At 44.6% G+C, this 27958-nt stretch overlaps 1 protein-coding gene across 1 annotated transcript in view; it reads left to right on the forward strand.

The window, feature by feature from the left end:
* LOC124595721 (E3 SUMO-protein ligase RanBP2) overlaps positions 1 to 27958 on the forward strand; it is a 294537-nt gene that overhangs the window by 146914 nt on the left and 119665 nt on the right. Inside the window, exon 12 of the mRNA XM_047134587.1 lies at positions 20695 to 20854. Coding sequence (XP_046990543.1) covers positions 20695 to 20854 — 160 coding nt within the window. The remainder of the gene's footprint in view (positions 1 to 20694; positions 20855 to 27958) is intronic.

Genomic DNA, 27958 nt, shown 5'->3' on the forward strand with positions numbered 1-27958 from the left:
CTCACTTTGAAACAGATAAATGAATTGACAGTATGATACAGCAGTAACTGTGTAAGGGCTACTGTTGCACTGTACACAGTTTTTATTACTGTATGAGTACAGTGATTAGACACAAAGCATTAAGGCCTGAAGTCATCAAATTTCTGGCAGTTCAGAAGTAAGCAGTAGAGCAATGAAGTGATGTATGAACAGTAGGTATAGTGCACACATCAGAACTTGGTTGATTTTAAGTGAGGCTGCAATGTGCAGGTAAACCAAGTGCCGGAATGGAAAGGAGTAATGCAGGGGGAGCATGTTTTGTAACATGCTCCCTGCAGATAGTTAGCTTTCTTTTCTAAGAGGAAATTGCCTGTTCACAAGAGCTTTGGATGTGAATATCCCAATATAATCTTTTTCAGAATTAACTCTCAAAATCTTTAAATAAAATCAAATTTTAACTGTTAATTTTATAGCAGACAGTAAAAATGGTACAAATTAGTGAAATAATTATTTAGATATACTTAGATGTAAAATTCTAGAAAGTTAACCATTAGGGAAAATTTGTTGCCGGAGGAGAAGATAGGCTTTGAAAAAGCCTATAGACAGAGGAAGGCTCCAGCTGGATTACATTGTCGTAAGATAGAAATTCCTGAAGTGGACCACTGAAGTACTCCAGAGTCACAAGATGGTTTTCGAAGTTCTGTAAGGTTGTAGACATTACGATAATGAAAACCACAGTAGACACTCCCGTTGAAGAGAAGTAGACAGTTCTGAAAAGGATAGTTGCAAAAATTGTATGGACAAAAGTAGGAACACCAGCAAGGCAACAGTGAAGAGCATTTGATCAAGACAAAAGAAGGAAGTATAAAACTGTTTCTGGAAAGACGGGAATACAGTAATGTAGGCTAACTGGAAATGAAATAAATAAAAAAAAAATCCAGGGAAGGCAAGATGAAATGGATGCAGGGAAAATGAAAATATTTTGAAACAGAAACAGTCATTGGAAGGACTGATCCAGCATATAGGAAAGTCAGAGCAACCTTCAGTGAAATTAATAGCCAAGGTGCAAGGATGCAAGAGGAATTCCACTTTTAAACACGGAGGAAAGAACAGATAGGTGGAAAATGTACTTTCAAGGCTTGTACAAGAGAGAGGAACTGTCTGTCTGGAAGAAGAAGAAGAAGAAGAAGAAGAAGAAGAACAGGATTCAGTATTGACGAAATAGTAGATCCAGTATTAGTCAGGGCTTTGCATGACATGAAACCAAATAAGGCACAACACATAGGCAACATTTCAATAAATTTCTGCAATAATTCAGTAAATGACAACCAAATGACTATTAAATTGAATGTGTAGAATCTGCGACTGGAGACAGACCATCAGACTTTGGAATAATGTAATCCATACAATTCCGAAAATAGCAAGGGCAGAGAAGTGTGAGAACTATCGTACAATCAGTTTAACAGTTCATGCATCCAAGCTGTTTTAACAAGAATAATACACAAAGAATCGAAAAAAACTGAGAATCTTTTAGAGGCTGATAAGTTTATCTTTAGGAAAGGTAAAGGAACCAGAGAGGCAATTCCGATGTTGTGTTTGATAATGGAAGTAAGATTTGTCTTAGAATTTTTTGGCATAGAAAAAAGATTAGACAGTGTAAAATGATGAAAGATGCTGGGGAAATTCTCATGCAGATAGGGTTAAGCTATGTGAAACAATAGCTAACATATAGGGTGGACAAAATAAAACTGGCCCAGAAAATGTTACAGGAAGACTATTGTGGGATGGACCCTTGTTAATAAAAATGTCAAAAGATGTTGAAAATGGACACTCTTGATGTCAGTGCAGCACTGTGACACACAAATAGTAGCTCTGCCTAAGGGATAGGAGCAATAACATTTTCAACATTCTGTTGCAGTTCTTCCAGCATGTTTGAGTACATCTGACTCTCCAGTTTGCCCCATAAGTAAAAATCACAGGAAGAGAGATAAGGTAATTCAGGTAGCCAGGAGATTGCACTCCCTCTGCTGATAATTCTCTCCTCACCAAACACTTAAAGCAGCCATGACAAGGTTGTCAGTGTGATGCCTTGTTGTTGCGCTCTCCTGTGGAAAATATGCATATAATTGTTCATCTGCTGTGAGTTGATCTATATAGGGATAAACAGTTTCTGGACATACTGGTTAGGATTATTGCCGCCCCAATTCCCATATCGTATCTGTGGTGCTCTCTCCCCTTTTCGATGATAGTATAAAATGAGTTGCCCTTTGAAATTTTTCTTTGTCCACCATTAATCGTTTCTGACGCAGAACACACACACGCGCACACACACACACACACACACTCTGCACAGTAATACTCAGAAGAGAACATAAAACTGTAGTGTAGTCAGTCTCTTTAGTAGACCTGTTGCATTTTCTCAGTGTTCTCCCAATAAATTCTAGTCTCTGTTTTGCTTTACCCACAACATTATCGGTTTGATCATTCCAGCTTAAGTTATTCACAATTGTAATTCCTTAGAATGTATTTAAATTTAGAGCCTTTTGTTTGTTTGTTGTGATTTGTTGTGTGATTTGTTGTGTAACCAAAAGGTAGCGGATTGCTTTTGGTCTTCAGATGGGTCGCTTCACATTTTTCGTTTGGAGTCAACTATCACTTTTTGCATCATACAGATATCTTGTCTAAATCGTTATTCAGTTTGATTTGATCATTTGATGACTTTATAAGATCATAAATGACAGCGTTTTTGCAAACAATATAAAAGTGCTGCCGAGATTGTCTCCTAAGTCATTCATGCAGATCAGGAACAGTAGAAGGCTTTATAACAGTTCCTTAGGAATGCCAGATATGTTGTTGTTGTTGTTGTTGTTGTTGTTGTCTTCAGTGCTGAGACTGGTTTGATGCAGCTCTCCATGCTACTCTATCCTGTGCATGCTTCTTCATCTCCCAGTACCTACTGCAACCTACATCCTTCTGAATCTGCTTAGTGTATTCATCTCTTGGTCTCCCCCTACGATTTTTACCCTCCACGCTGCCCTCCAATACTAAATTGGTGATCCCTTGATGCCTCAGAACATGTCCTACCAACCGATCCCTTCTTCTGGTCAAGTTGTGCCACAAACTTCTCTTCTCCCCGATCCTATTCAATAGTTCCTCATTAGTTATGTGATCTACCCATCTAATCTTCAGCATTCTTCTGTAGCACCACATTTCGAAAGCTTCTATTCTCTTCTTGTCCAAACTATTTATCGTCCATGTTTCACTTCCATACATGGCTACACTCCATACGAATACTTTCAGAAATGACTTCCTGACACTTAAATCAATACTGGATGTTAACAAATTTCTCTTCTTCAGAAATGCTTTCCTTGCCATTACCAGCCTACATTTTATATCCTCTCTACTTCGACCATCATCAGTTATTTTGCTCCCCAAATAACAAAACTCCTTTACTACTTTAAGTGCCTCATTTCCTAATCTAATTCCCTCAGCATCACCCGACTTAATTAGACTACATTCCATTATCCTTGTTTTGCTTTTGTTGATGTTCATCTTATATGCTACTTTCAAGACACTGTCCATTCCATTCAACTGCTCTTCCAAGTCCTTTGCTGTCTCTGACAGAATTACAATGTCATCGGCGAACCTCAAAGTTTTTGTTTCTTCTCCATGGATTTTAATACCTACTCCGAATTTTCTTTTGTTTCCTTCACTGCTTGCTCAATATACAGATTGAATAACATCGGGGAGAGGCTACAACCCTGTCTTACTCCCTTCCCAACCACTGCTTCCCTTTCATGCCCCTCAACTCTTATAACTGCCATCTGGTTTCTGTACAAATTGTAAATAGCCTTTCGCTCCCTGTATTTTACCCCTGCCACCTTTAGAATTTGAAATAGAGTATTCCAGTCAACATTGTCAAAAGCTTTCTCTAAGTCTACAAATGCTAGAAACGTAGGTTTCCCTTACTTAATCTTTCTTCTAAGATAAGTCATAAGGTCAGTATTGCCTCACGTGTTCCAGTGTTTCTACGGAATCCAAACTGATCTTCCCCGAGGTTGGCTTCTACTAGTTTTTCCATTCGTCTGTAAAGAATTCGTGTTAGTATTTTGCAGCTGTGACTTATTAAGCTGATAGTTCGGTAATTTTCACATCTGTCAACACCTGCTTTCTTTGGGATTGGAATTATTATATTCTTCTTGAAGTCGGAGGGTATTTCGCCTGTTTCATACATCTTGCTCACCAGATGGTAGAGATTTGTCAGGACTGGCTCTCCCACGGCCGTCAGTAGTTCCAATGGAATATTGTCTACTCCGGGGGCCTTGTTTCGACTCAGGTCTTTCAGTGCTCTGTCAAACTCTTCACGCAGTATCGTATCTCCCATTTCATCTTCATCTACATCCTCTTCCATTTCCATAATATTGTGCTCAAGTACATCGCCCTTGTATAGACCCTCTATATACTCCTTCCATCTTTCTGCTTTCCCTTCTTTGCTTAGAACTGGGTTTCCATCTGAGCTCTTGATATTCATACAAGTCGTTCTCTTATCTCCAAAGGTCTCTTTAATTTTCCTGTAGGCGGTATCTATCTTACCCCTAATGAGATAGGCCTCTACGTCCTTACATTTGTCCTCTAGCCATCCCTGTTTAGCCATTTTGCACTTCCTGTCGATCTCATTTTTGAGACGTTTGTATTCCTTTTTGCCTGTTTCACTTACTGCATTTTTATATTTTCTCCTTTCATCAATTAAATTCAATATTTCTTCTGTTACCCAAGGATTTCTATTAGCCCTCGTCTTTTTACCTACTTGATCCTCTGCTGCCTTCACTACTTCATCCCTCAAAGCTACCCATTCTTCTTCTACTGTATTTATTTCCCCCATTCCTGTCAATTGCTCCCTTATGCTCTCCCTGAATCTCTGTACAACCTCTGGTTCTTTTAGTTTATCCAGGTCCCATCTCCTTAAATTCCCACCTTTTTGCAGTTTCTTCAGTTTCTTCAGTTTTAATCTACAGGTCATACCCAATAGATTGTGGTCAGAGTCCAGCTCTGCCCCTGGAAATGTCTTACAATTTAAAACCTGGTTCCTAAATCTCTGTCTTACCATTATATAATCTATCTGATACCTTTTAGTATCTCCAGGGTCCTTCCATGTATAAACCTTCTTTCATGATTCTTAAACCAAGTGTTAGTTATGATTATGTTGTGCTCTGTGCAAAATTCTACCAGGCGGCTTCCTCTTTCATTTCTGTCCCCCAATCCATATTCACCTACTATGTTTCCTTCTCTCCCTTTTCCTACACTCGAATTCCAGTCACCCATGACTATTAAATTTTCGTCTCCCTTCACAATCTGAATAATTTCTTTTATTTCATCATACATTTCTTCAATTTCTTCATCATCTGCAGAGCTAGTTGGCATATAAACTTGTACTACTGTAGCAGGCATGGGCTTTGTGTCTATCTTGGCCACAATAATGCCTTCACTATGCTGTTTGTAGTAGCTAACCCGCACTCCTATATTTTTATTCATTATTAAACCTACTCCTGCATTACCCCTATTTGATTTTGTATTTATAACCCTGTAATCACCCGACCAAAAGTCTTGTTCCTCCTGCCACCGAACTTCACTAATTCCCACTATATCTAACTTTTAACCTATCCATTTCCCTTTTTAAATTTTCTAACCTACCTGCCCGATTAAGGGATCTGACATTCCACGCTCCGATCCGTAGAATGCCAGTTTTCTTTCTCCTGATAACGACGTCCTCTTGAGTAGTCCCCGCCCGGAGATCCGAATGGGGGACTATTTTACCTCCGGAATATTTTACCCAAGAGGACGCCATCATCATGTAATCATACAGTAAAGCTGCATGCCCTCGGGAAAAATTACGGCTGTAGTTTCCCCTTGCTTTCAGCCGTTCGCAGTACCAGCAAATGTGCTGTGGAATTAATTTTGCAGCATAGTTGCCTGCGTTCCTGTTCATCTAGCTGTGTCAGAGCTCCTCTGGCATTCTTAGTTTGGAAAGAGGGTTTGTTTGGTTGGTGATGTTTGAGCCACAGTGGCATGGCTTCAGGCTTAGGTGGGGTGGCATGACACACAAGTGATGAGTCAGCTGTGCCGAGTTAAAGATCAGTGCAATGGCTCAGGTTTCCATACTAGCGAGCTGGGCAGCGCGTCAGTAAGAGTGGGAGACGTGGCTATGAGAACTTCAGTCACTGCTTGAAGTCATGATAGCTAGCAGGAGACAAGTCATGGGGAGGCACCAGGACTGGTATGTGGTGCTGCAGAGATTTGTTTTGGGTGCAGTGTGACACGACTGAGATGGAAGTTCTAATCTGAAAATGTGGTGTGCTGAAGAGATGAGTAGCCTGTACAGTCATAGCAGTCAATGGGGGGTGTGGCTGAGCCATCATGGAAATTGCCTACCCAGAGTGTAGATGGTATCCTTTACCAGGGGGCAGAGATGACAGCCAGAGACGGGGAACAGTGGAGATTTGATATTGCTATAATGTACATTGCATTATAAGGTGCTTCGGTTGTCCTCAGTGATTTGTGGGAAGCTGACAAATTGTCAGGATGATGTTAGTGTGTGGTGATACTGAGCACTGTGTAGTTAGTGTGTGTCTGAATATAATACATTTGATGCATTTGTTACAAGTGTAATATAGTACGGTGTGGCTGTTAGGAAGAAAGAAACCTGTAGGCATGCACTTTGATTAGAAGTCGCTTGGGAGGTAAAGTGTGAAAGACTTCTGGAAATATAAAAATATGAAATCAATCAATCAATAGCACTCATTACTTGGTGAGAATAAAGAGCTAGTTGTGTTTCACAAGAACGATAATTTCTGAATCTATGTGGTTCTTTGTCAAGAAAGCAGTTTCTTCGAGGGAACTCGTAATGTTGGTATGCAATACATGTTCCAAAATCCTGCTGCAAATTGACACAATTCAGCGGATTACTAGTATTTGCTTTCTTGGATATTGGGGTATTGATGCTACGTGTGCAACTGTTCAGTCTTTTGGTCAAATCTTTTCAGCGAGCAATCAGTTGTATATGATTGCTAAATATAGAGCTATTATACAGACATACTCTGAAAGGAATCTGACCCGTATACAATCTGGACCAGAGCCCTTACCTTTATTAAGTGATTTAAGCTGCTTTGTTACGCCGAGGATATCTACTTCTAAGTTACTCATGTTGGCAGCTGTTCTTTGTTTGAATATTTACTTCACCATCTTGTGTGAAGAAGTTTTGGAAAACTGTATTTAGTAATTCTGCTTTAGTGGCACTGTCATCAGTAACATCACCATTGTTACACATAGTGAAGGTATTGATTATGTCTTTCTGGGGGAGTAATTTCCGTATGTCTAGAATCTCTTTGGTTTTTTCTGCCAATTTCAAGACAGTCTCATTGTGGTAAGTATAAAAAGCATCTCACATTGAAGTTTGCACTACATTTTGAGCTTCTGTAAACTTCTCCAATCTTGAGGGTTTTGCGTTCTTTTAAATTTGGCATGCTTCTGCATCTGACCTGTTTTCTGGTGTTCAAAGTCTAATCGAATAATTGCAGTTTTTATTCACTACAGATCTTTTTCTGCATCATTTTACCCCCAAGGTTTGCATTGCAGACTTTGCTGCAGGTTTTGCCAAAATGTTTTCAGTCTTAAACACTTCTGCAAACAGTTCCACACACAATTTTTCACAAATTGTGCTTCACACACTCAGTAATGAACATGCACTGTTTTATTGTGAGCATTCAACTTGTCACTAAACGCGTCTGCTCCTCTCAGTCAAATGTAATGACACAGTGATGTACTTGGGACAGAGCATGTGGGAGATGCACATGCACAGACATGTGACAGCAGCCAATTGGTGCATTGCAATCAGTTTTGAGCCATTTTCTGTGTTGTGCATTTCTCCTGTACATTAACAAAGGTCAGTTCCATGTTACAAATATTTTTCAGGCTACTTTTATTTTGTCCAGCCTGTATAATATGTGCAAGAATCAAGGGGATAATGAGACTGACATTGTGCAGTGGTACCTTGGGCCGCATGTATGGTATTATTATTATTATTATTATTATTATTATTATTATTATTATTATTATTATTATTATTACTACTATTCAGTAACCTACATAAATTAGTATATTATCATACCTCAAGAAATTAGCTTCAGTAACGGTGCAGTGCACCTGTCCCCAGGTGCTGATTGTTAAAATTCGGCACTATTTGGAATACTTTAGTGTTGACTGGTCTGTTTCAGACTGCTGTCATTGTCGACGACCCCAAAGTTAGGACATTGTAATTGCTTGATAAAATGTTGTTGTTGTTGTTGTTGTTGTTGTTGTTGTTGTTGTTTGAGTGAGTGGATAATTGAATAATAATAGTAATTGTACTTATATTTAAATGCATAATACAATGTGAAACATGATTACAAACATTTTCCAAATGACCTTTTTTCTTATACACATTCTTCTACTCATTGAGTTGTATTGCAACAGTCTTGATTAATTTGATGTTCTTTGCTACAGATGAGCACTGAATTTGCTGTGTAAAGCACATTAAAAAATCAGAGTTACTTCTGTGTCAAAATTTATACCGCAGCACCTGATCGTTATGTTTCGCGCACACCTGTGGGTTGTCGGTATTGGAAGACAAACAATAAAACATTCCCCCTCTCCCATCTTCTAACCCCTCAGTGGCTGTGCTACTTACCCCTCTGCCCCTGCATTAAGTGGCCAACTTTTCTTACCTCACAGTTGAATTCAGGAAAGTCGTTTAAGATTGAGCACATCTTAAAATATTGTTGTCTCTTCGTGTATTTTTGTTCGTTAGTGAGCAGGATGAATACACCCTTAAGCCATCTTCAAATGGACTGGGTCATTCCATGTCAGTTCAACCAGGGGCTCCAGCTCATAGTCACAGATTTGACTGAAATTCAGTACACTACTTCTACCATGTGTGGAACACTGGTGTACAAAGTATTAGTTTCCCCTGCAAATTTGTTCCAGAATTATGACTTGTGAAAGAAGGTAGCGTGACCCGGAAATTGCAACCCACATCTGGCAATCTATCTTCAGACCCAACTTCAGGTCTTAATAACTTTGAAACTATTCCACACAGTCCAGTGTAACTTTTACAACCCAGTAACATCCATTTAGAGAACACACTCTGTGAATCAAGACACCAACAACATATTTTTGAGGGAAAATAAAAAATTCCAAAATGTGATTAAAAAAAAATAATACGTTAAAAGGTACATATTGTAGATGCTCTCTATGCCAAAAATAATTCACTCAAAAAGGGTATAAATTTTTTTTGTGGTAAGCTTAATGTGGCCTAAACACACACAGAACTCATCATGCCCATATCAGTCACAAAAACTGAGTTACATGCACACGAAAGTACAAAAATTTGAAAAATTACCTGGCCACGTTTGGCAGATAGGTGTTGGATTCCTTTTGAACGTATTCTTATGACTGTTCCAGTTCCTACCACAGTGTCAGGAAGACAGTACAATTTGCCACTCAATGTACAGAGTACATTGAGTGTGGGAGAAGTTCTGTTCGAAGCACAATCGACTGGTTTTTAGTAGTTACGGTGCAGTAAACATTAATGATAGGTTGCTTAGTGATTGAACAGTTGTGGGAGAGGATAAGAAGAGGCAGAACAGTTAACGATATGTTTTTACAAAATTGTGTTGGGGAGCAATGTCCACATCACCAAATACATCTTTCAACTTCCATTGTACACAAATGTCTTGCAATAACATGCTGAAATTTTGAGATATATATATCATTATGGTCTACTTATGCAGTGTGTGAAATTTGGCTTGGATACCACTTGTCCCTTTTGTGCCACCACACTTAGAAAATCCATGTTTTACAGGTAATTTTTCAAATTTTTGTGTGCATGTAACTCTGATTGTGTGACTGATATGGGCAAGATGAGTTCTGTGTGTGCTTAGGCCACATTAAGCTTACCACAAAAAAATTTTTACCCTTTTTGAGTGAATTATATTCGGCATAGAGGGCACCTACAATATGTACCTTTTAATGTATTACATTTTTTTAATCACATTTTGGAATTTTTTATTTTCCCTCAGAAATATGTTGTTGGTGTTTTAATTCATAGTGTGTGTTCTCTAAGTGGATGTTACTGGGTTGTAAAAATTTCACGGGACTGTGCGGAATAGTTTCAAAGTTATTCAGACTTGAAGTTGGGTCTAAAGATAGATTGCCAGGTGCAGGTTGCAATTTCCAGGTCATGCCACCTTCTTTCACAAGCCATAATTCTGGAAGTAATTGGTGGGTGATCTTAAAATTTTGTATACGAGTGTTCCACACTTGGTAGCATTGGTGTTCTAAATTTCAGCCAAATCTGAGAGTATCAGCTGGAACATTTTCTCAAATTGGTTGAACTGACATGGAATGACCCTCTGTGCCGTCTAATGTCGGCTTTGTTTACGCCAGAAGCACCGTCTTGCTGAACTGTCAGAAATGATTCAGCTTGGGCATATGGTTTGCATGTTTCGAGCTGGATTTTCCTAGAATGGAAATTTTTTGTTGTGTAGTACGTAATGCACCTGATATGCTGCATCATCCATTCAGCAGTGACAAAAAGAGTGTGATGGTGTTTTCTGACACAGGGCAATGCATAGTGTGCCAAAGTTTTTCATCAGCCATGACAGGCCAGCTGGTTCTGGAGGAGTCTGATACATGGTACACTGCATGAATAAGTGACAAAGGTGGTGGAAGAGTGTTTGTGATCACTATAGAACACAGAGAAAATAAGAAACAGGTATTACAGGGTTTGCTGCAAAAGGAAAGAGAACCAGCTACTGAGACTGCTGAGATTTCTACAATATGTGGAAGACGAAATGAACCCTTTTTCAAGTGTTGTAGCATACGATGAAAATATGGAAAACTGCTCTAATGTGCAAGCAGAAACCATTAATGGTCTCTGCAGCAATGCTGGCAATAACTGTCCAGAAACAAATGAATGTGAAGCTCTTTTCCCCAACATCGAGACCACCTCTTTTAATCACATGTCAATGTCCTCTGACGAAAAAGAGGTACAAAAGTGATAACCTTCTTAAGTAATTGAATGAGAGTAGACGGCCACCACTTTAAAAACTGTATGGAAGAACTGTCGGGACCACCACCACAAGATGATGAAACATATGTTCTTCAAAACCATGGCTATGACAGTGTAAAATATTTGGGTGGATCCAATTACACATGCCAAGTTTGGAATTCTCCGTGTCATCATAAGAGTTGGAACATGGAAGTGTGAAATTAACAGCATCAATAAGATTATAGTTCACCAACCGTGGATTATAATGAAAAATATTTGTCCTTGCAGCACTCGTCAGTACTGTTCCCAAGGTCCACCACTGATAAACTTTAAACACATCTTAGTGAAGTCCCTACCAACAAAAACCTCCCTGTCTCATTCGAAGAGCGCAGAATTTTTGCTCCTAGGTAAACTTGGCTTCTACGTGTTATACACAATTGCATTGCGTGCCAGTGGCAGTTTTTGGTTGTATCTGGCTCACAGGTCACACAGTTTGTTTATGAAATGGATGGTGTAAAATTCCTATGCTAGCTCTATTAAAATTCACATTTCCTCCCTTGCCCATATGCTAGTCATGTTTTTCTGTCTGTAGTGTACATAAATAAAAACTCCAATACCCATAAGCATGTTAAAATGGCAAAAAGAACAGTTCAATATTATGAAAAGGAAAGTTGCTACTCACCATATAGCGGAGATGCTGAGTCGCAGATAGGCATAACAAAAAGATTGTTGCGAATAATAGCTTTTGGCCAGTAAGGCCTATGTCAGAATTAGACAGCACACACACACACACACACACACACACACACACTCACGCAAATGCAAATCTCGCACATGACTGCAGTCTCAGACAACTGAGAATAGGAGACTGATGACCTTCTCTGTTTAGTCTCTCTAAACACTGAATCAACATCATTAGATGCGAATGTGAGTAAAAAAGTACAGTTGTAGTGAGATGCGAGCCTGCAACAAGACGCTTTGTAACTCCGCATCTGCATCCACTACACTACATTACACTAAACTAAACTTCTGTGGTACTGTCTTAAGTTGTGTATTGCCATATCCTGAAGGGTTGAATTGCAGGTATGTTATTAAGTGTCATTCAATCATAACACCAAGAGAAATAGGTTTTTATGGATATTGTATGTCTTTTCCTTGAAACAGCATACTTTCATAATAAGGTAGTTACTATTTGAAAATTTTTTGATCACCAATGTAACATTCCCTGTCCTTTTATCACAACAAATTTTACCAGTAAACAGCATATATTCATGGGATGTAAGTTCCAATACAAAACAAACCACATATGGCCTTTAACTGAAAGCCTGTATAGCGTCTCCCTAATCTGCACTGAAAAGAAATGGCATGCATGTGACAGATGGCATTATTACATCTCATTGGACTGCCTTCAGACATTGGTTCAGCATGTGTGTCATGCTTTATATTGCTGTACACATTTGGAAAGACTCTCCAAGTGAGCTTATGCCATGCTATGACAACAGAAACTTAGCACTTTCAATGTTGTCCAAATGCACGGGTTGTGTGCCAAGAAGTCTTTAACATTAGGTGACATTTTTCTATTTGACTCTTACTTGCTAGATGCATATTATATTAAATATGGCTGTGGGCCACACAGATACTTAATTTGGGCTGCAGGCCACAGTTTGACGACAACTGGTTTAATCTATACATCCACGAAGAAATGATTAAAAAAAAAGAAAGTTCCAGGATTGGCATAAAAATTCACAGTGGAAGTCTATCAATGATAAGATTATTTCATGAGATTACTCACCTCTGTGAAAATAGGGAGAATTGCATGACCTCATGTATGGCATAAGCAGTTGAATACATGCACACTGTGGATTGAGAACAAATTGAAGAAACATGGAAGTAGTGAGGAATGGTAGAAATGAGACCAATGATAAACTTAACATCAAAATTGAGCACCACTAAAAGTAGACAGACAGAAGGAATCCTGTTGGAGGGAAAATATGATGGATGAAGTAAGGAAGACATGAAACGCAGATTAGGACATTATGACAAAAAGTAGTTTCCTATAGTTGTTATAATTACTGGACACACATTGGAGTGGTTTTCTCCAATTAATGCTCACTGCCATGCCCAACTGTTTGCCATTGCCAAACTGCCACAACAGTCAGTCATTTCACTTCCAGTTCTGGTTTTCTTCCTTCACGTGTTTGCATCCCAAATCCTGGATGTGGCCCTATTATTATGTATTTATACAACACACACACACACACACACACACACACACACACACACACACACACACACACACACACGCGTGTTAACAAAATACATGTTTCATATACGACACTAAGCGAACATAACTGGATCTTTCCTACCAAGATGTGATACAGCGTCACATATACAGTTATTACAATTGCAGAGATTGGGTTACATTAGATAAGCTTCACATGACATTGCATGAGCTAAATTTTTTAAGACTAGAATTCATCATTTGAACTGGGTCATCAGTCATGAATACAGCAATCTAAAGTAATGTAGCGGCGTAGTGCAGTGGTTGGCGTGTAAACCTGGCATGTAGGAGGTCATAGGTTAGACTCGAATCAGATGCTGGTAGAAGTTAGCTTTAACTGCCATGAACAAAGTGATTCTGATTTCAGTTCTGCCATAGACTGTTGACCCTCATTTCTCGAATACATTGCACGTCACAGGGCTGCAGGTGGATAGCTGCATATACTGCCATTCAGAAACAAGTTGAAGGGAATTTAGGAGAATTGCGCCAAGTTTTGCAACATGGAATTGAAGCTGCAAGAGTTTTGGGTTACCATGGACTTGATGTCAGACTGATAGTACAACTTGCTCATGCATCTGCTGAAGGGGTAAGCATATATTGCAAGAGTTTAAATTCAGGGTTACAAAACAAGTCATCTGCCACTGTTCATTGGTCACTTTGAATCAGTTACCGACAGAGCATCTTGAATCTTGCGGTGGCTCCTTCCAACATTGCTCTTTAACAAATCAGTAGCATTTGTGAAGTAACCCACTGTGTTTGTGTGTCACCTATAACTGAGTGGTAGCCGTCAGCCGATATGGTAACACTGTAGTGGCAAGTGATAAGACATCAATTGTCAAGTAATTTTAATATGAGCTCAGAACTGTGTGTTACAAAATTGATTTATGGGCTGTGGGGAAGTTGGAAAGAATTGAAGCACTAGAGATACGATGCTATAGAATGATGTTGAAAATTGAGTGGGCTGATAAAGTACTAAATAAATAGATTGTCCACGGAATTGGCAAGCAGAGCAACATCTGGTGAACTCTGACGAGGAGGGGACAGTGTGATAGGGTATGTGTTAAGACATCAACAAATGGTTTCCATGGTACTAAAGGAAGTTGTATAGGGTAAAAACTGGAGATTCTACTGCATCAAACAAATAGTTGACGACATTAGGTGCAAGTGCTACTTTGAAATGGAATGGTTGGGACAGATGAATTAATGATGGGCCACTTCAAATCAGTGAAGACTAATGACCCAAAGATAAACTTTTGAGTGCTCACATAGTAAACTCTTAAATGTGCTGCATCCATTGGTAAGGTTAACTTAGCTCTATATTTATGGTAATGAAAACTCCAGGATAGTTGGCAAGCACACATCATGTGACAGACTCACCTAGAAAAAAGCGTGCTGAATCGACCAGAGGATGGTTGAAGTGATTGCTATAGCAAGCAGAAATCTACTAATACCAGTATTAGCTGGTGGTCCCTGTTTTGACCAGAACCGAGGTGGAATTATCGTACACTTCGGTCAGGGGCATGAAGATGGCATAATAAATCATTGGAACTGGTAACCAAATAAAATGTTTGGAAACTGTCCGGCTGAAAGGTGTTTGATTTGGCATCCTGTATCTTAAATGAATACTTTTGTATTACTTTATGTACTTAGTTCCAGATTTCCATTCTTTAAGTAGACTATAGTTAATTAGATTTGTTTTGTGGCTGTGGATTAGAAACCACCTCTCCCTCCCTGCCCCTCCCTACTGTCCCTCTCTCACCGCTCCCTCTCTCACCGCTCCCTCCCTACTGTCCCTCTCTCACCGCTCCCTCCCTACTGTCCCTCTCTCACCCCTCCCTCCCTACTGTCCCTCTCTCACCCCTCCCTCCCTACTGTCCCTCTCTCACCCCTCCCTCCCTACTGTCCCTCTCTCACCCCTCCCTCCCTACTGTCCCTCTCTCACCCCTCCCTCCCTACTGTCCCTCTCTCACCCCTCCCTCCCTACTGTCCCTCTCTCACCCCTCCCTCCCTACTGTCCCTCTCTCACCCCTCCCCCCCCTACTGTCCCTCTCTCCCCCTCCCCCCCCTACTGTCCCTCTCTCCCCCTACTGTCCCTCTCTCACCCCTCCCCCCCTACTGTCCCTCTCTCCCCCTACTGTCCCTCTCTCACCCCTCCCCCCCTACTGTCCCTCTCTCACCCCTCCCCCCCTACTGTCCCTCTCTCACCCCTCCCCCCCTACTGTCCCTCTCTCACCCCTCCCCCCCTACTGTCCCTCTCTCACCCCTCCCCCCCTACTGTCCCTCTTTCCCCCCCTCCCACCCCACTGTCCCTCTCTCCCCCCCTCCCACCCCACTGTCCCTCTCTCCCCCCCCTCCCACCCCACTGTCCCTCTCTCCCCCCCTCCCACCCCACTGTCCCTCTCTCCCCCCCTCCCACCACACTGTCCCTCTCTCCCCCCCTCCCACCCCACTGTCCCTCTCTCCCCCCCTCCCACCCCACTGTCCCTCTCTCCCCCCCTCCCACCCCACTGTCCCTCTCTCTCTCCCCCCCTCCCACCCCACTGTCCCTCTCTCTCCCCCCCCTCCCTCCCCACTGTCCCTCTCTCTCCCCCCCCTCCCTCCCCGCTGTCCATCTCTCTCCCTCCCTCCCACCCCGCTGTCCCTCTCTCTCCCCCCTCCCTCCCCACTGTCCCTCTCTCTCTCCCCCCTCCCTCCCCACTGTAACTCTCTCTCCCCCCTCCCTCCCCGCTGTCCCTCTCTCTCCCCCCTCCCTCCCCGCTGTCCCTCTCTCTCCCCCCTCCCTCCCCGCTGTCCCTCTCTCTCCCCCCTCCCTCCCCGCTGTCCCTCTCTCTCCCCCCTCCCTCCCCGCTGTCCCTCTCTCTCCCCCCTCCCTCCCCGCTGTCCCTCTCTCCCCCCCCTCCCTCCCCGCTGTCCCTCTCTCTCCCACCTCCCTCCCCGCTGTCCCTCTCTCTCCCACCTCCCTCCATGCTGTCCCTCTCCCTCCCACCTCCCTCCCCGCTGTCCCTCTCTCTCCCACCTCCCTCCCTACTGTCCCTCTCTCTCCCACCTCCCTCCCTACTGTCCCTCTCTCTCCCCCCTCCCTCCCTACTGTCCCTCTCTCTACCCCCTCCCTCCCTACTGTCCCTCTCTCTCTCCCCTCCCTCCCTACTGTCCCTCTCTCTCTCCCCTCCCTCCCTACTGTCCCTCTCTCTCTCCCCTCCCTCCCTACTGTCCCTCTCTCTCTCCCCTCCCTCCCTACTGTCCCTCTCTCTCCCCCCTCCCTCCCTACTCTCCCTATCTCACCCCTCCCCCCTACTGTCCCTCTCTCCCCCTCCTCCCTCCCCACTGTCCCTCTTTCTCCGCCCTCCCTCCCTCCCCACTGTCCCTCTCTCTCTGCCCTCCCTCCCTCCCTCCCTCCCCACTGTCCCTCTCTCTCCGCCCTCCCTCCCTCCCACCCTCCCTCCCTCCCTCCCTCCCTCCCACCCTACTGTCTTTCTCTCCCCCCCTCCCTCCCTCCCACCCTACTGTCTTTCTCTCTCCCCCCTCCCTCCCTCCCTCCCTACTGTCTTTCTCTCTCCCCCCTCCCTCCCTCCCTTCCTACTGTCTTTCTCTCTCCCCCCTCCCTCCCTCCCTCCCTACTGTCTTTCTCTCTCCCCCCTCCCTCCCTCCCTCCCTACTGTCTTTCTCTCTCCCCCCTCCCTCCCTCCCTCCCTACTGTCTTTCTCTCTCCCCCCTCCCTCCCTCCCGTCTTTCTCTCTCCCCCCTCCCTCCCTCCCGTCTTTCTCTCTCCCCCCTCCCTCCCTCCCTCCCTACTGTCCCTCTCTCTCCCCCCTCCCCCCCTCCCTCCCTACTGTCCCTCTCTCTCCCCCCTCCCCCCCTCCCTCCCTACTGTCCCTCTCTCTCCCCCCTCCCCCCCTCCCTCCCTACTGTCCCTCTCTCCCCCCCCTCCCTCCCCACTGTCTCTCTCTCCCCCCCTCCCTCCCCACTGTCTCTCTCTCCCCCCCTCCCTCCCCACTGTCCCTCTCTCTCTCCCCCCCTCCCTCCCCACTGTCCCTCTCTCTCTCCCCCCCTCCCTCCCCACTGTCCCTCTCTCTCCCCCCCTCCCTCCCCACTGTCCCTCTCTCTCTCCCCCCTCCCTCCCCACTGTCCCTCTCTCTCTCCCCCCTCCCTCCCCACTGTCCCTCTCTCTCTCCCCCCTCCCTCCCCACTGTCCCTCTCTCTCTCCCCCCTCCCCCCTCCCTCACCACTGTCCCTCTCCCTCTCCCCCCTCCCTCCCCACTGTCCCTCTCCCCCCTCCCTCCCCACTGTCCCTCTCCCCCCTCCCTCCCCTCTGTCCCTCTCCCTCTCCCCCCTCCCTCCCCACTGTCCCTCTCCCTCTCCCCCCTCCCTCCCTACTGTCCCTCTCCCCCCTCCCTCCCTACTGTCCCTCTCCCTCTCCCCCCTCCCTCCCTACTGTCCCTCTCCCTCTCCCCCCTCCCTCCCTACTGTCCCTCTCCCTCTCCCCCCTCCCTCCCTACTGTCCCTCTCCCCCCTCCCTCCCCACTGTCCCTCTCTCTCTCCCCCCTCCCCCCTCCCTCACCACTGTCCCTCTCCCTCTCCCCCCTCCCTCCCCACTGTCCCTCTCCCCCCTCCCTCCCCACTGTCCCTCTCCCCCCTCCCTCCCCTCTGTCCCTCTCCCTCTCCCCCCTCCCTCCCCACTGTCCCTCTCCCTCTCCCCCCTCCCTCCCTACTGTCCCTCTCCCCCCTCCCTCCCTACTGTCCCTCTCCCTCTCCCCCCTCCCTCCCTACTGTCCCTCTCCCTCTCCCCCCTCCCTCCCTACTGTCCCTCTCCCTCTCCCCCCTCCCTCCCTACTGTCCATCTCCCTCTCCCCCCTCCCTCCCTACTGTCCCTCTCCCCCCTCCCTCCCTACTGTCCCTCTCCCTCTCCCCCCTCCCTCCCTACTGTCCCTCTCTCCCCCCCCTCCCTCCCTACTGTCCCTCTCTCCCCCCCCTCCCTCCCTACTGTCCCTCTCTCCCCCCCCTCCCTCCCTACTGTCCCTCTCTCCCCTCCCCTCCCTCCCTACTGTCCCTCTCTCCCCCCCCCCACCCTCCCTACTGTCCCTCTCTCTCCCCCCTCCCTCCCTACTGTCCCTCTCTCTCCCCCCTTCCTCCCTACTGTCCCTCTCTCTCCCCCCTCCCTCCCTACTGTCCCTCTCTCTCCGCCCTTCCTCCCTCCCTCCCCTCCCTACTGTCCCTCTCTCTGCCCTCCCTACCTCCCTACTGTCCCTCTCTCTGCCCTCCCTCCCTACTGTCCCTCTCTGCCCTCCCTCCCTCCCTACTGTCCCTCTCTCTGCCCTCCCTCCCTCCCTACTGTCCCTCTCTCTGCCCTCCCTCCCTCCCTCCCTCCCTCCCCACTGTCCCTCTCTCTCCGCCCTCCCTCCCTCCCTCCCTCCCACCCTACTGTCTCTCCCCCCCTCCCTCCCTCCCTACTGTCTTTCTCTCTCCCCCCTCCCTCCCTCCCTACTATCCCTCTCCCTCCCCCCTCCCTCCCTCCCTACTGTCCCTCTCTCCCCCCCCCCCTCCCTCCCTTCCTACTGTCCCTCTCTCTCCCCCCTCCCTCCCTCCCTACTGTCCCTCTCTCTCCCCCCCTCCCTCCCTCCCTACTGTCCCTCTCTCTCCCCCCTCCCTCCCTCCCTACTGTCCCCCTCCCTCCCCCCTCCCTCCCTCCCTACTGTCCCTCTCTCTCCCCCCTCCCTCCCTCCCTACTGTCCCCCTCCCTCCCCCCTCCCTCCCTCCCTACTGTCCCCCTCCCTCCCCCCTCCCTACTGTCCCTCTCCCTCCCCCCTCCCTCCCTCCCTACTGTCCCTCTCCCTCCCCCCTCCCTCCCTACTGTCCCTCTCCCTCCCCCCTCCCTCCCTCCCTACTGTCCCTCTCTCTCCCCCCTCCCTCCCTCCCTACTGTCCCTCTCTCTCCCCCCTCCCTCCCTCCCTACTGTCCCTCTTTGCCGCCCCTCTCCCATCCCTACTTCCCACTCTGCCGCCCCTCTCCCATCCCTACTTCCCACTCTGCCGCCCCTCTCCCATCCCTACTTCCCACTCTGCCGCCCCTCTCCCATCCCTACTTCCCACTCTGCCGCCCCTCTCCCATCCCTACTTCCCACTCTGCCGCCCTTCTCCCATCCCTACTTCCCACTCTGCCGCCCTTCTCCCATCCCTACTTCCCACTCTGCCGCCCTTCTCCCATCCCTACTTCCCACTCTGCCCCCCCTCTCCCATCCCTACTTCCCACTCTGCCCCCCCTCTCATCCCTACTTTCCCACTCTCTCCTTCCATGCTTTCCCTCCCTACTTTCCCACTCTCTCCTTCCATGCTTTCCCTCCCTACTTTCCCACTCTCTCCCTCCATGCTTTCCCTCACTACTTTCCCACTCTCTCCCTCCATGCTTTCCCTCACTACTTTCCCACTCTCTCCCTCCATGCTTTCCCTCACTACTTTCCCACTCTCTCCCTCCATGCGTTCCCTCCCTTCTTTCCCTTGCCCTCCCTCCATCCCTGTGCTCGCTCTCCCCCCTCGCCCTCCCTCTCTCCGTCCCTGCTCTCGCTCTCGCCCTCCCTCTCTCCGTCCCTGCTCTCGCTCTCGCCCTCCCTCTCTCCGTCCCTGCTCTCGCTCTCGCCCTCCCTCTCTCCGTCCCTGCTCTCGCTCTCGCCCTCCCTCTCTCCGTCCCTGCTCTCGCTCTCGCCCTCCCTCTCTCCGTCCCTGCTCTCGCTCTCGCCCTCCCTCCCTCCGTCCCCGCCCTCGCTCTCGCCCTCCCTCCCTCCGTCCCCGCCCTCCCTCCCTCCGTCCCCGCCCTCCCTCCCTCCGTCCCCGCCCTCCCTCCCTCCGTCCCCGCCCTCCCTCCCTCCGTCCCCGCCCTCCCTCCCTCCGTCCCCGCCCTCCCTCCCTCCGTCCCCGCGCTCGCTCCCTCCGTCCCCGCGCTCGCTCCCTCCGTCCCCGCGCTCGCTCCCTCCGTCCCCGCGCTCGCTCCCCCTCCGTCCCCGCGCTCGCTCCCCCTCCGTCCCCGCGCTCGCTCCCCCTCCGTCCCCGCGCTCGCTCCCCCTCCGTCCCCGCGCTCGCTCCCCCTCCGTCCCCGCGCTCGCTCCCCCTCCGTCCCCGCGCTCGCTCCCCCTCTCTGTTTGTGTTCCCCTCCCACCAAAAAGCATGAGATATAGGTTCACTAATAGATGTGACATTGAAATGGGCCAAGTATTTTTTTTTTTCGTTGGTCTCTACCTGTTGTCTTATCACGTTTAAGATAATCTATGTTATAATTTAAATCTCTATATTGTAATTTTGCATTTAATGTTTTTGTATTTGTCATTCACAGCTTGTTTCATTACATTGTTTTAATGATCCAGGTGGATAGCTGCATATACTGTCATTCAGAAACAAGTTGAAGGGAATTTAGGAGAATTGCGCCAAGTTTTGCAACATGGAATTGAAGTTGTAAGAATTTTGGGTAACCATGGACTTGATGTCAGACTGATAGTACAGCTTGCTCGTGCATTTGCTGAAAGGGTAAGCATACATTGCAGATTTTTTTTTTTGTTTGTTAACTGTCAGTAATTACAAAATGTGTTAAAACAGGAACTATTTTTTCTTCTTGTTTGAAATTTCTCACCATTTGTTAATACACACATACTTTACACACATTTTATACATAGCAGTGGACTTCATACCAGTAAGATTGCTAAATTCCGCTTCAGTAATCAAACCAACTAACTTTCTTACTCCCTTTAAATTTATATAGTTTCTCCCAGGGGTTGATTAGTTGCCCATTTTGTGATTCCACATTCTTACGTAAAAATAAAATGAGATCATGCCAAATGCCTTAGGTATTGTTACATTTCATCCTCTTTCACTGTTACCAACCCCCCCCCCCCTCCCCTCCCCCCAAATCCTTTTAAGTGGAGGTCAGACAGAACTTCCCTGCTAAACTTTCGCATCCAAAGCTGGAACAGTGTGTCACCAGTTTTATTAACACAGTAGGACCAACTCATACCAGACTACCGTATAAGATATGAAAATGCAACATGTTTTGTGTCAAGAGGTGGGAGAATCTTGCTTCCTTTCTGGATTGTGAGGCACCATTAGAAAAGCAAATCATTAATTTTGGGTTGAGTTCTGTGTTGAGGGATTGAGCTTTTGATTAAAAAATTTTGCTAGCTCAATATGTACATATATCAAGAGCAAGAGCTGGAAAGCTAGTGTGAATACGTTTCCTGCTACATGTTTCTGTGTTTCATACATCAGTGTGCTATAGGTGAATGGTTACTGTTTTCTAGTAAAGAAAGTACAGACTTATTCTATTGAAGACCTGAGGTAAATTGGTTAGTGGATCATTGTATTAAAAGTTATGAAGAGTAGTGCAGGTTTTTTGACATGGATATGTATGCAGGAGAACAGTTCATAATGGGAGGAACCCTCCATGGTATACAGTCAATGTAAAGATACTTCTAAAGGAACAGAGTACTGTATGATAGGGGTGAAACAAAACATAGTGCTGTAGCAGAATGTTGTGAAATGTTCTTTCACAAAACCCAAAGAAATTCTGGTTGTATGCAAAGGCTGTTTGCACCAGTTAGTGAATGACACAAGAACTGAGATTGAGGGTAGCAGAGCAAAAGCTAAAATGCTTAACTCAGTTTTCAAATGTTCCTTTACAATGGAAAAACCTAGGAGAATTGTCCAAATTTAGTCTTCATACTACTGAAAAGATGTATGAAATAAGTATTAGTGTCGTCGTGATCTAGAAACAGCTGGAATTGTTACAATCGAACAAATATCCAGGACCCGATGGAATCTCTCATTTTCTACACTGAATTTGCAGCTGAGTTGGCCCCTCTTAGAAGTATAATCTGTCGTAGATCCCGCGAACAAAAAGATGCCCAGTTATTGGAAAAATTCACAGGTGACACCTGTCTACAATAAGGGTAGTAAAAGTGATCTACAAAACTACTTTTAACATCCTTGTCGTCAATTTGTTGTGGAAACTTAGTACATATTCTGAGCTCAAACACAATGGAGTATCTCGAACAGAATGACATCCTACAGGCCGATTAGCATGGATTCCGAAAGTGTTGATCATGTGAAACACAACTCGCACTTTACCCAGATGGTGTACTGAAAGCTTTGGATCAAGGTAGTCAGGTAGATGCTGTATTTCTTGATTTCTAGAAAGCGTTTGACTCGGTACCACACCTATGCTTATTAACAAAAGTAGGGCCATGTGGGGTATCAAGTGAAATTTGTGACTAGATTGAGGACTTTTTGGTAGGCAGCATGTTTTCTTGGCTGGAGAGTCATCGCCAGGCACTCTTGATGTTCACATTGTATATTAATGACCTTGGAGACAGTATTAATAGTTAAATCAGGCTTTTTGCAGATGATGCAATGATCTATAATGAAGTACTGTCTGAAGGAAGCTGCATAAATATTCAGTCAGATCTTGATGAGATTTCCAAGTAGTGCAAAGATTGACACCTTGCTTTAAATGATCAGAAATGTAAAATTGTGTACTCCACAAAATGAAAAACAATATAATTTCTTATGACTATAATATATCAGTGGCACAATTGGAATTGACCAACTCATACAAATACCTGGGTGTAACATTTCGTAGGTATATGAAATAGGGCAATCTGGGGAAGTGCAATCTGTCTGCAAAGAAGATTGTTTAGAAATCACTCAAGTGATCTATTCTGGAATGTTGCTCATATGTGTGGACCTGTACCAAGTAGGACTAACAGGGGATGTTGAACGTATTCAGCAAAGGGCAGCACGGGTGGTCACAGGTGTGTGTAATCCATGGGAAGGTGTCAAAGAAATACTGAAGAAACTGAACTAGCAGATTCTAAATGACAACTCTTGGAAGATATTACAATCACTAAAGTATTGCTCATATAGGTATTGTGAGGATAAGATTAGAATAATTACTGCATGCACAAAGGCAGTCAGTCATTCTTCTCATGCTCCATACGTGAATGGAATGGGATGTACTGTCTGCCATGCACTTCATGGTGGTTGACAGAGTATGGCTGTAGATGTAGAAATGTGACCAAAACTTTGAAGGTTTCAATGGTGGTATGGAAAGCAAAGGGCCAGTCTCTATTTTTAGCTGGTCAGTTTCTTGATGTGGTGTGTGATACACTCACTAAATTGGTGAAGGTGAGCCTAAATGCTTCCGTAGTGTTGTGGCTGTTAAGCTATGTGGTGAAATTCAAATTAAAAAATTGTTGTCTAGGACATGGGCAGAAGAGAATGGGACAAGTCTTACGAAACACTGTAGGACACGACAGGAAAAGAACACTCTGATGGCACTCAACTGGTGCACAAGAGACACTCCTAAATCCAGAAAAACCTTGCAGAATATTATGCTCTAGACATCAGGAGAAAGTGCAAATATGTCAGTGATAAGAGAAAAGCAGTTTTGGCAACTCTGTTTCACAGAATATCCACTGATGATTTTTTATACTTATCAATAGAATCTGCAGAAGCAGTCCATTGTAACTCGGGGTGTATACGACCCGGGAGATCCGGGAAAAACCCCGAAAGGAAAGACGGGCTGGATGTCAAATTGGCCGACTGGATGCAGGAGAGGCACAACAAGACATTTCAATTTCTGCTGTTCTGAATATAGTTTAATGGCATTGATTACAAAATATGCACATTTGACTTCCTCAGAGCGAAATACAATGATGTGTGATAAAAGAATGCTGCATGAAGAGGCATGGCACTGCACTTTGGCACCTGTAAGACCAAATAACATGTCTTACATTTCCTCAACATATATGTTTCATATATCTGGCTCTTTAGAAGATGTGCGCTACAAAATGAATATATTTTTGAAAAATCGATTTGTTTTTAAATTTTTGGTGTCCTACCTCAAACGCTCGTGGAATACTATCTAGTATTGCCGCGATTCGGGAATATCGTTGATCCAGGGGTTATGTACAGCCTGAGTTCTAGTGGGGAGGTGGACAACCTCCACGTGCCCTGTGTTTACGTTTAGTGATTTTGCTGTTTCCTCTTAGTTTGCTCTCACGTCAAATGAAAACAAAATGGATTTCTGTGCCGCGAGCTATCAAGTGAAATAAAATACATTCACATAATTCCGGTAGGCTGAAATATGTTATTAGGTTCAGATTTAATTTTATTTCCACTTTTCTGACAGTGAAGCATTAAGCGCCTTGCAGAACAATGAAGCTCTTTTTGTTGGTTTTCTAAAGAAATTTGGCTTTTATTAATTTTTTCCATTGAGGCAGTCAATTTATTTGAACTGATGTTTTTAATTCCACACTACTGGCTAGTTTCAACTGTTCGCTGCATTTCAAAAGTGCATGCTTTCATCTTCTAGCACATATGGCATTATAACATTATAAAGAACCAAACATGAGAAAACAATACTGCTCCTCCAACAAAATTTGCATCCGATTCTGAACATACGAATCTGCACTTTAAGCCGAATTAAGCATTTTAGTACGGTTCACGAGATTCCGATGCTTTTGGAGTATCCTCTTATGGTATGTCTTGTTTCTTTTATGACTTAATGTGAGATCTTTTAATGTTTTACACGTACGAACATGCGGGCTTCCTGCGTCATTGTAACTGCGCAAGCGCGGTGAATCCTGATACCTGGCGCTCTCTGGCAGCTTCTGAAACGAACGTATTTCTAATAGGCCACGGGAAAATATTGCGAACGGTTGTTTGAAAAGCGTTCGTTTCAAAGTAAATTTCCTTTAACGCAAGATGAACTGTGTGCGAGAATGTACGATGAGTTTCTTAAATCACAGAGCGTTTGACTGTCATTTAAAAATCAACTCTTTGAGGACAATCATTTTGAAAAATTTTGAGTTCAGAAGATCAGACATTTATGTCGTTTTTAAAAATTTTACTGGCACATTTGTGTGATGTATCTTAAAGTGTAATGTATCCATAAAAGATTAACATTATATGTGAAAGCTTAGCTTCTCTTGCAGCTTATTAATCTTAGAGACCAATACTATATGTGAAAGCTTTGTTTTTCTTGTAGCAAAACTATGTATATTAAATTAAACGATTAACTTTCCCTATTTGTGTGTACACGCTACTTAACAGCGATATTGCTATTAGCTGACTATATCACGAAAGTATGCAGTGTACATGTTGCTGCTCATCAAAGATGTTTCCAAAACGTGTTTTATTATTTTTATTGAGTTTCGTTTTTTTAGGGCCGGGAAATTCTACGCCAGTGTATAAAACCATAACCATTCAAAGGATTGATAAGTTTAACAGTTCCGAGGAAAAGTACACTGTCACTTAACACGGAAAAAGTATATTTTCATCTGGGAGAAAGTGTATTTTTAACCGGGAAATCCGAGAATTTTTTTTTCTTGTCCACGTATACACCCTGTAACTGCATCTTTGTGTACATAGGCCTATAGTTTGACCCTTCATATATCCCTGAGGCTTTCTTGTGATAAAATTCCATAGCATTGCTGATAAAATGTGGGTTTGAAGGGCCTGTTGACTTACTAAACTTCCACAGTGGTATTCATAGCTTTGAATATGAGTTATTAAAGGGAATTGTGTAATTCAAGGGAATATGACCACTCTTAGTGAAGCATTGTTCAAACAAATATAGTAGCTTTATTGAAAATTTGTATTTAAGGGTTGTGATTTGGGGAAGCAAGGATTAAAAGAATGTTAGAATTGTGGGTAGACAAAATATACGGCTTGTCATACCGGAGACAGTTAAACCCATATGTTGCAATGCAACAAAGGATACCAGCTGCTGGATGATAGTACTAAACATGTTGAACGCCTTATGCCCACTGGTGTGACTTGATAGGAAAGTTCTTTGTGAAATGTTGGCAGTACAACCACATTCTGTGAACTTATAACGTCAAGAATGTGCCAAGAAATCAGAAAATCTGGGACTGCTCTTACATTTTCTGGGCCAAGACTGACTTCAAGAACATTAAATAGGTGCCCCCAGATTATTTCTCGGGTGGCTTCTTTAGCTGAAGACGATGAGTATTCGACAAACAAGCCCCCGAGTTGACTAGTGCCTGCGTAGGTTAGCTGTCAATGGTGTCAGTTAGATTTCCTGACACCTTCCTAACTGTTGTCCACGGAGGAATTTTATCTGCGGCAACCTAATCTTCATAGATGGTCATTTCACTTAGTTTTTCTGAATTTGACACCAAGGTGAATGGATGGTACTTCAGTAAAGCAACGGGAAATGGCTACAGTGTGTTTGGGAGCGACCTCATCCAGGATGAAATGATGGGATTCCTCTCATTGGTAGACTTAACAGTTCGCAGTTAACTGTCATGAAAGAAAACGGTAGTGATGGTTTGATGATGACAGGCAAAATAGTAGTATTCAAAAACTCATCTTTCTCTGCAGGAGTGTACAGTGTGTCCGCCATGGAAACGTACTAGCATGGTGTCTGTCCTCTTTCTTTCAAATGTATGTTCTGCAAGATGATGTGCTTGGCGAAAGACTTCGTTGTAATTGCATTGGTTGGGTGTTGTCACTTGGCAGCTGCTGCTTCTTAAACATTCTCTATTACCTCGTGATGTGTGGTATCAACATTTGTGGTCACTGTCTCTTGCTTACTCAGTCTGCAATAAAATGCTGTATCTCTTCTCACACAACCCGATGTATGAGAAGTGAGATCATACTGGGGTCCCACAACTGCCGTAGGGATAATGTTTGAGAGAGTCGTACTTCTTCCACAAGACATTTGTCTGTTACATTCCGTCAGTACACTGGCACCACTTCATGAATTCCTCTTTTGTAGCGACATCCTTTATGAGAAGTGATTGGTACATGTCTTCTGCAAATCCTGTCATCAAGAGTGAGATTTTGTCAGCTCATGTCATATTTGGATTCACAATGTGGCATAGGGCCAAAATATTCTGTTTGTAAGATTATCATTTTCCCATGATTTTGGGCCCTGTTTTTTAACTCTTCTTCCTCGGCACAGGCTTGCTGATTGCCACCAAAGGTTTTTCTCAGGTCGACCTGGCATTTATTCCAGCTATTGGGCATATCTTTATTGTTCTCGAACCACTGCTGGGCTATGCCATCCAAGTAAAAGTACACATTTGCTGCACACATAATTTCATTCCATCTGTTGTAGTTGGCAACTTGGTCAAATCATTTCAACTGTTTTGTCGGATTTTGACTGTCTCCAGAAAACATTGATAAATGCCTAATGTGCAGCTAAATTAACACTGTTCTCTAATTTTTAGTTCCTTGCATGGTAAGACTGCACTTGATAGCTGATTAGTGTGATGGTTCCCAGGCTTCAATTGGTACACTTTTATTAACAGCACCATAAATACAAATGGAGTTCTCATAAAGTACGGTTCTCTGTAACAACTGGAAAGGATAGTCCATGATCACATAAGAATAACTGAAACAAAGTACGCAGTGGTAATACTGGAGTCTTATCCTGGGTGGCTGTTGGAGCAACATCTGTAGTGCAGTGCAGTGTGGTTCTTTGAGAAGAAGTGCAATGTGTTAAGATGTCGCATCACAGATATGGCACAGTATGGTGTGGTGTGACAGTGTACAGCTGAGTGTTCAGACTGGCCTTGGCGAAACACTGATTGATGAACCGTGAGGTGCAGC

The sequence above is a fragment of the Schistocerca americana genome, chromosome 2, assembly GCF_021461395.2.
Source record: "Schistocerca americana isolate TAMUIC-IGC-003095 chromosome 2, iqSchAmer2.1, whole genome shotgun sequence".
Classification (NCBI taxonomy): Eukaryota; Metazoa; Arthropoda; class Insecta; order Orthoptera; family Acrididae; genus Schistocerca; species Schistocerca americana.